Source organism: Teleopsis dalmanni, chromosome X (assembly GCF_002237135.1).
Source record: "Teleopsis dalmanni isolate 2A chromosome X, ASM223713v2, whole genome shotgun sequence".
NCBI classification, from domain to species: domain Eukaryota; kingdom Metazoa; phylum Arthropoda; class Insecta; order Diptera; family Diopsidae; genus Teleopsis; species Teleopsis dalmanni.
The window spans coordinates 98,771,296-98,781,334 of NC_051848.1; the positions used below are offsets into that span (position 1 = coordinate 98,771,296).

The 10,039-nt window shown below is 32.8% G+C and overlaps 1 protein-coding gene across 1 annotated transcript; it reads right to left on the reverse strand.

Moving 5' to 3' along the window:
• Positions 1-4,176: 4,176 nt before the first annotated feature.
• Positions 4,177-7,311, reverse strand: LOC119688790. The gene has a single exon (XM_038103455.1). It carries the CDS (start codon positions 7,309-7,311, stop codon positions 4,177-4,179), a length of 3,135 nt encoding a protein of 1,044 aa, XP_037959383.1.
• Between the last annotated feature and the right edge of the window lie 2,728 nt (positions 7,312-10,039).

Genomic DNA, 10,039 nt, shown 5'->3' on the forward strand with positions numbered 1-10,039 from the left:
TTTACGTGGTGGTGCAGCCTGAAAAGATGCAGGCTGTGGTCGTTTTCCTACGTATCGATTATTGTACGCTGGATTATTCATGTAGTTTACCGCTTTTGATCTTAGTGTTTCGTCTACTTCCATGGGTACTGGTGGCGGAAGTGGTTTCGGACCGAATGGTCATGGTGGTGGTACACTTTGGTAATTGTTATAGCGCGGAATGTTTTGAAATTTATTCCTATTGTTGGGTTGTTGCTGGTAATTTATTGGTTTTACTTGAGGTAAATACGCTAATTGTGGGTGAAATTGTTGAGGTGGTGGGGGATTAGGGTTAGGGTAAGTTTTCCGAGGTGGAATTGCTGGTTTTCTTTCATACAGATTGTTGTGTGTATAATTCGAAAAGTTTGCTCTGTATTGTTGATTTTCCAATTTAAGACATAAGTGAAGCGCTTGTGGAAGGTCCTCTGGTTCGCGAATTCCTAAGAGTCTGGGCAAATCTCCTTTGAGTCCCCTTACAAAAGTATCCAAAGCTTTACTTCTATATGTTTTTGTTAGCATTTGCATGGATTCTCTAGCCATTTCCATACACGAAATTTTGTTTGTAATTAGCGAGAGATGTGAGTAGACATCTTGATAAAACTCATTGATAGTTTTATTTCCCTGCACCATTGCTGTCATCTGTCATTTGTCAGCATAATGCAAATTGAGACATTTAATTATACTATCCCAATTCAATGGAGTATTGTATGACTCTAAGATGTTGTCAGCATTCCCTACGATTTTGTTTCTAACTACACTGAGAATTCCAAAATATTTTGGAGTACCTTTTTGTGCTTCATAAAGATTTAAAACTCTTTCAACACTTTTTCTCCAAGAGCTGTACTCAGTTGGATTTCCACTGAATTCCCTAAGACAACGGACAACGTCCGGTATTTTGTCTAGCTCATTCAGGTTTTCCATATGACTTTCATCTATACCCTGATCTATTGCTACTAAATCACTACTCGGATTTACCATAGCTTCTACCGTGTCCCTACATTCATTGATGTATACCCTACGTACAATGCTAGTAATTAGGGCCTCTAATTCTGGCGTTGCATGAACTGATGGATGATTTTGGTTTGGATTTGGATTTAAAGCATTATTGCTGTTGTTATTATTGTTATTCGGGCTGTTATTGGGAGGTTGATTTAATACAGGTGGCCTAATAATATTCGGATTCATTTTGATTTATTTTAATCAGGATGATATTTAGTACAATATAAATTAGTATAATAATAATATTATAACAACAATTGAGTTTAATATATTTATAATCAGGATAATATTTAGTACAATATAAATTAATGTAATAATAATATTATAATAACAATTGAGTTTAATATATTTATATTAGAAGTAATATACTGAATCTTACAATATTCCAATTGCTTTCATTATTTTTTCAGCTCCAAATGATTTAGATACTGCAACGTTCCGATTTTCGCCTCTCTTTGTTATCTGTATTTTTTTTATAAATTATTGTAAATTGTTTGCTTACTATTTAAAAGTTTTAATATTTTACTTTAATTCACTTTAAAGTTCTTTATTTTAAATTGTTACAAATTGTTTGTTTACTATTTTATTTTTCTAAAAAATTTTTAAAAATTTTAATATATTATTTTAATTCACTTTAAATTTCTTTATTTTAAATTATTTTAAATTGCTTGTTTACTATTTTATTATTTAAAATTTTAATATATTACTTCAATTAACTTAAAATTTCTTTATTTTAAATTATTTTAAATTGTTTGTTTACTATTTTATTATTTAAAATTTTAATATATTACTTCAATTCACTTTAAATTTCTTTATTTTAAATTATTTTAATTCACTTTATGTTTCTTAGTGTGATGAAGCGGCTGATACTACATGTATCCCCTTTTTGCAATTAAGCTACTTAGGAGCCTCTTTCTTCACATGTACACTGGAGTTTTAATATTTTGAGAAATTTTATTGGGATTTTCTGAATATGATCGATTATATCGAATTTTTTTTATTTTTAAATCCACTTATTGTTTCCACAAAGTTATTTTCAATTTAGAATTTCGTTGGACTTTTCTGAATATGTTCGATTATATCGAATTTTTTTATATTTTTAAATCCACTTATTGTTTCCACAAAGTTATTTTCAATTTAGAATTTCATTGGACTTTTCTGAATATGTTCGATTATATCGAATTTTTTATATTTTTAAATCCACTTATTGTTTCCACAAAGTTATTTTCAATTTAGAATTTCGTTGGACTTTTCTGAATATGTTCGATTATATCGAATTTTTTTATATTTTTAAATCCACTTATTGTTTCCACAAAGTTATTTTCACTTTTATACTGAATAATTTTTTATTAATTTGTTTAACAAAATTATTTCCACTTTTATATTGGATAATTTTTTATTAATTTATTTAACAAAATTATTTCCACTTTTATATTGGATAATTTTTTTATTAATTTGTAAAACAAAATTATTTCCACTTTTATATTGGATAATTTTTTTATTAATTTGTTCAACAAAATTATTTCCACTTTTATACTGAATAATTTTTTATTAATTTGTTTAACAAAATTATTTCCACTTTTATATTGGATAATTTTTTATTAATTTATTTAACAAAATTATTTCCACTTTTATATTGGATAATTTTTTTATTAATTTGTAAAACAAAATTATTTCCACTTTTATATTGGATAATTTTTTTATTAATTTGTTCAACAAAATTATTTCCACTTTTATATTGGATAATTTTTTTATTAATTTGTTCAACAAAATTATTTCCACTTTTATATTGGATAATTTTTTTATTAATTTGTTCAACAAATTTACTACGTTGGGCGCCAATTTGTTCTTTGTCTATTTCTTTTATAAAAAAAAATAAAATTTAATTACTTTGTTTACGTAGCTATGCTATTAATAATTTTGAAATGTTGGTTTGTAGCTGAAATTTTTGGGTGATCGCGTTGCACTGCCACGTGAATGTTGAATGTAGCGTTCTCACGCTGTAGTAGACGCACTGTCAGCAAATTATAATTTGCGCGTGTTTGGCATTGTTGTTGCTGCCGCTTATTTATCATTAACATATACAGACATAACAGCTTCAACACGTTCGACAAATTGCGTAGCCGTAATAGAATCTTCATTCGTTGGGTCGAATTCGGGCAAGACTTCTGCGATTTCTCGTATAGAATGCGCGTTACGGTCCTTACTAGGCATTTCTGAAGTACTGTTTTGATTGTTTTTAACGTTATTCTGGTTACTTCTAACGTTATTATCTTGGCTACTTGTTGAACCATTTGCCGCAGTTCGCTAATTTGTTTTCTCAATTCTTCGTTTTTACCCCGCAATTCCTCATTATTGTTTGTAAATTGCAAAACTACGCCGCTTGACTTCACGTGTTCAGTTAATCCTGCAACTAATTCCGCCTTATTGCCTGTAGGTGATAACTCTTGTTGTTGTAAGAAGTTCTTCAACTGTTCCTTCGTCAGTGACTCGATGGTCACCATCATTACGTATATATCTGCGTTCGTTTTTTTTTTTTTATTTTTCTGCGCCAAATATTCAAACTTACGTTTTAATTACTCTCCTTTAGGGCATTGATTCTATCCCACTTCTGAACTTTAAATTTGGTTTTTGAGTTAAGTACATAACTTTAATAGACTTTATTTAAATGACTTTAATTTACTTTATTTAACTGAACAAAATATTTAATAACATAACTGTTGGAGTATAGTTTGTTTATTTTGTATGATAATTTTTACAATTTTAATTATATTCAATTATATTCAATAATTTTTATTATATTCAAAAATTTTATTACACAAGCTAATAACAATTTATAGTTTACAAGACATTATTTATATTATACAATTCTGAAAAAGTTAATCTAAATTATTTTGTATCTTTACTATAATTTATATGACTTTGTTGGAGGTGGTGGGTCGCACAGCACAATTTTATTATTTATTAAACGATTATTAATAACTAATTTCCAACAAAACCACCGATTGGCCATCCGACCATGCTGCGATCTTAAACGCGACTACTCTCAAAGCGAAATTGCAAAAAGTACAAGAGCGCATTACGTGCGAGATGCGCTTTTTTGATTCTCTTGATTTCCTACAACATGCTCCGCCCGTTGAAAGGACCCTTTCAAAACGTTTAATCGATAGGGAGTGGTGCAATTTTGTGGATAGGCCGCCGAAGCACACCCTGGTTAGTGCGAATATCTACTACGCGAATTCTTCCATCTTTACCTGTTATAGTTTTCACAATCCTGCCCAGTTGCCAGTGTTGTGGAGGAAGATTGTCATTGTGAATAATTACCAAACGACCAACAGTGATATTAGCTTCAGGTTTAAGCCATTTAGATCTAAGCTGCAAAGTGTGTAAATAGTCACGCCGCCACATTTCCCAAAATTGCTGTTTTAAATACGTAACACGTTGCCAACGAGATAAATATGATATGTTGCTTATTGTATAATTCCTTTCAGGAATTGTAATTAACGAAGAGCCTATTAATAAGTGTGCAGGCGTTAAAGCCTCACCATCGTTCGGATCGTCTGATAATGGAATTATTGGCCGGGAATTTAAAATCGCTTCAGCTTCAATAATCACGGTTTGTAATTCTTCGTAAGTTAGGCTAGATTGTGCCAAATTTTTTAATAATAATGTTTTGAGAGATTTCACCGACGCCTCCCAAAGTCCACCAAAATGAGGTGCTCTTGGCGGAATGAACTTAAACTCAAATCCAGTATTGTTGCTGTACTCTTGCATTTCTCTAAGCCCTTGCTGACTGAAAAATTGTTCTTTAAATTTATTTAGTAGTGTCTGCGCGCCAGTGAAATTTGTTGCATTGTCACAATAAATGCGCTGCGGCAGTCCACGACGTGATATGAATCTTTTTAGGCCTAGAATGAAATTATTAGTGGATAAATCTGATATTAATTCAGTGTGAACTGCTTTTGATGAAAAGCAGACAAAAATTGCAATATAAGTTTTATATGGAACTTTACTACGAATACGATATGTGGTATAAAATGGTCCACATAAATCAACTCCTGATATTAGAAATGGTCGGTTTGCAACTAATCGATCAGCTGGCAGCGAACCCATGATTTGTTGTAACAGCTTCGGTTTATAGTGGAAACAGTGAACGCAGTTACGCACTACCTTTCGAGCTACTTCCCGAGCATTAATTATCCATACTTGAGAGCGTATTAGACTAATTAAAACCTTAGGACCAACGTGCATGTGTTTACGATGTAAGTATTCCACAAAAATTTGAGCAAACCGATGATCACGTGGCAATAAAGCTGGAAATTTTGCATCAAAGCCTATTGGTGCATTGGTCAATCGTCCTCCTACTCGAATTATATTAAATGTTCCGCTTGTAGTGACCGTTTTATCCAAAAAGAGGTTTAGTTTTTGCAAGTCTGGATTCAAGATTTTACCCGATTGAAGTGATAATATTACACTGCGATATGTACAATGTTGAAGGTGGGATATAATACGCCAAAATGATTCTTGAAATTCACGCACTGTAATTGGACTCACGTCGTTTACGGTTTGATTTTTGTTTATTGGTACTTTGTTAAAGACTCGAAAGATATATGATATAATTCGAACAATACGACGAAATGAGGAAAAATCGTCAATAATTTTATTGAATATATGTTCATCGATACCATTGTTGCTACATTTCAAGACTGTAGGTTTTCGTTGTTCAAGGTCCTTTGCGAGAAATTCAGTTTTTGATGTTTCTTTTGGCCATTCTGCTGATTGAAGCGACAAAAACTTTGGTCCACAAAACCAAATCGAATCCTTCAGCTCGCTTGCTCGACAGCCTCGAGATACTATATCAGCTGGGTTTTGCTTACTTGGGACGTGACTCCACATAATGCCACGCGAATAGTCCTGCAGTTCAGAAACACGGTTAGCTACGAAACAATTTAAAGTTGACGAATGCATCTTCATCCAATGTAACACAATTTTAGAATCTGTCCAAAAAAAGATTTCATTAATAAATGGTAATACTTTGGGTTTTATTTTGTTCCAAGTTTTACAAAGAAGTACGGCAGCGCATAATTCTAAACGAGGCAGCGATACTGCTTTTATCGGCGCCACCTTTGATTTCGATATCAACAACGAAGATTTGTAAAAGCCATTATGCTTTGACCGAATATATATACAACATCCGAATGCTCGTTGAGAAGCATCGGCAAATCCGTGTACCTGACTGTAGCAAGCTGATGATGTTAAAACATATCTTGGCACTTCAATGTGGTTAAGATATTCCAAATCAGATTGAATTTGTATCCATGATTGGTTTAGAAGTGGAGGCAATGGATCATCCCAACCCAGTTGATGAATCCATAATTCCTGTATTAAGATTTTACACCGTATAACAATAGGACTCAATAGTCCTAAAAGATCAAAAATTCGAGCAACAACTGATAAAATAGTACGTTTGGTCGCAGCCTTTGACTCTTGTTGCTTATATTGAAAGCAAAAAACGTCATCTAATGGCCTCCACGCCAAACCGAGAGTTTTGGTAATATCATCTTCGTTTAAAAGAATTTGGTGTTCGTCACTTGAGTTTACCCAATTTTTGTGGTTGGAGCTCCATTTTGCCAATTGTAATCCTGCATTTGCTGCTATTTTATTCACTTGTGATACTTTGATGCAAAGCTCTTCAACTGTGTCTGCTCCCGTTAGCAAGTCATCAACATACAAGTCATTGCTCAAAACTGAAGCTCCAATTGGCATCTCCTTTTGATACGCATTTGCAAGGTAAGTCAGGCTTCTGATGGCCAGAAATGGTGCTGCTGACATTCCGTAAGTTACTGTGTTGAGCTGAAAAAGTTGCAGAGGTTCATTAACAGTATTTCTCCAAATAACTAATTGAAAATTACGATCTCTTGGATCAACTACAAACTGTCGATACATTTTTGATATATCCGCAGTCAGTGCATAGCGATGTAAACGAAATGTCAATAATGTCAAAATAAGATCCTGCTGAATTGTAGGTCCCACCATTAAGATTTCATTAAGTGATCGACCCGATGATGTGCGTGCAGATGCATCAAATACGACGCGCAATTTTGTTATGGTACTTTGAGGCCGCAATATGCAATGATGAGGTATTATATAGTGCGGTGTGATATTGTCAAAGTTGTCGACACGACTCATATGACCTAACATCAAATATTCTTGCATGAACTTAACATAATCCTCTTTGAGAGTCTGCTGACGCTCTAATCGACGCTCAAGTGAAAGGAATCTTCGTTTCGCCATTTCAAATGATTCACCTAAGACTTCTGGGGACTCTTTAAATGGTAATCGAACTTGTATTTGACCATTGCTTATAATTGTGGTATTTTCTACAAAATGTTTCTCACAATCCAACTCCTCCTTAGAGTAATTAATTTTTTGATCGCTTTCTAATTCTTCAATTTTCCAAAATTTTTGTAACATTGAATCTATATTAGACGACTGAATGTAGTTACAAATGAGTGCCCGGACAGTAGGCGTATTTATATATTGTCCTCCGATGATCCACCCTAATTCGGTATTTAATAAACATGGAAGGCTGGTGCCTAACGAAATTTTCCCATCTAATATTAATTCAAAAAATCCCTGCGTACTTATTAATAAGTCAATGTGTTGTGGTTTAAAAAATAATGGATCAGCTAAAACAAGGCCTTCAGGAAAATTCCACGATGTTGTGTCTATCAACTGCTCTGGATGGTTCAATGAGATACGTTTAGTGACAGCGAATTGCGATGACCATTCAAATTTTGATATTCGAGATTTTATAGTTGCAGTTATTGAATGGCGAATTTGTGTTCTAACATCACCAATGCCTGACACTTCCTGGTTTATTCGCTAAAATGGTAATTGAAGTTGCTTTGCCATCTTTTCAGTGATAAAACTTATCTCTGAACAAGAGTCCAGTAATGCTCGTATAGGTTGGTATAAACCGTACTTATCCTTAATAAGTACTACAGCTGTGGGAATCAATGATCGTTGTTTAGTACGCGATACTAGAGAAATTGATGGAGATTGCGGAAAATTTAGTTGTCCAGGTGGATTGTCTGACAAATTTGGTCTCACATTTTGCTCGATGGGTTTGAATTTATGCAAACACGTATGATGCATACCATTGCATATTCGACAGCGAGCTGTGGATTGACAATTTTTAACGACGTGCCCTTTGCGTAGACAATTTAAGCAAACAGAAAGATCTTTTACGAATTTGAATTTGTCGTTAAAAGTCAGTTTTACAAACGATGGACATGATCCTAGGCTGTGGTCTCCTCCATTACACTTCATACAATTGATTTTGGTGTTAACAAATGTGGTCAATTTTCTGTTAAAAGAATTATTTTTGGTATCATTTACTTTATCATTATTGCATCTTTTCGAATTGCTTTCCAGAAATTGACATCTTCGACTCAAAAGTGTGTAGCAACTTTCCCAAGATGGCAATGACTCAAAATCTTGCTGAGAATCATAAAAAATTTTAGTTTCGTTATCCACTTTAGACAACACTAAATGAATAATTATGGCGTTCAGAATGTCTGCTTCCGAACCCAACGATAGAAGTGAACCGAATAAAGCAGACACTGTATCTACAATATGCCTGAGTGTGATTGAGTCGCCCTTCGTCATATCTTTAATAAAAAAAAGAGAATTAATATGTTCCATAAAAATTAAGACCTTTTTGTCATATCTCAATTGTAATTGCGTTAGAGCCTTTGTATAATTTTTCTCGGTTATTTGAAATGGTTGTAATACGCTCAACGCCGCACCCGAAAGACAACTTAAAAGATAATTAAATTTATCAATTGTTGTTATCGACGGGTCGTTGTGAATTAAATTTGTAAACGCAGAGAAAATCGTTTATATTCGCTGTATTTACCATCAAATCAAATTTCAATGCTGGTAAACGACTATGATGTGAGGAGTTGTTTAAAATCGACGAATTCAATACACTTGATTCATGTATCGGCTTTATTTTTTGATTGTTGATTGTGGACACAATAAGTGATTTTATGCTGACATATATGTCCTCTAATTTGCTACGCCTATCATCATCCGGACATGCTCGTTCAATTTTACTTTGTATTTGACAAACTTCTGTAAAATACGATTCCAAAATTTGCAGTCGACATTCTAAAATGTTAACATCCACAAACGCTAATTCCTTCTCTACCTTCGCCTTTATGCTTAGCATGTTTCGTTCCACTGATGTTCGCTCTTGTTTTAGTGAAGAGAGTTGCTCAGTTACTGAGTCATTTCTTCGACGAGTCATTATTGCAAGTAAAACAATAAGTATAATTAATTTCCAAAAGAGTGTGATGATATGCACGCAATTGAGTCGAGTGTGTTTAAAAACCGCTGAATACGAATTTCACTCAAATGCACATGTGCTTGGGTACAAAGTCCGAATAGCGAACTGTTCAAAGTGCCGCTTTTTCAACCAAATAAACCATTAAGACAGCTCTCGATGCCGCCTGTCCTGTCACGGTCGCCAAAAAATGTTGGAGTATAGTTTGTTTATTTTGTATGATAATTTTTACAATTTTAATTATATTCAATTATATTCAATAATTTTTATTATATTCAAAAATTTTATTACACAAGCTAATAACAATTTATAGTTTACAAGACATTATTTATATTATACAATTCTGAAAAAGTTAATCTAAATTATTTTGTATCTTTACTATAATTTATATGACTTTGTTGGAGGTGGTGGGTCGCACAGCACAATTTTATTATTTATTAAACGATTATTAATAACTAATTTCCAACAAAACCACCGATTGGCCATCCGACCATGCTGCGATCTTAAACGCGACTACTCTCAAAGCGAAATTGCAAAAAGTACAAGAGCGCATTACGTGCGAGATGCGCTTTTTTGATTCTCTTGATTTCCTACAACAATTATTATTATTATTATTATTATTATTATTATTATTTTTATTATTATTATTATTATTATTATTATTATTATTAT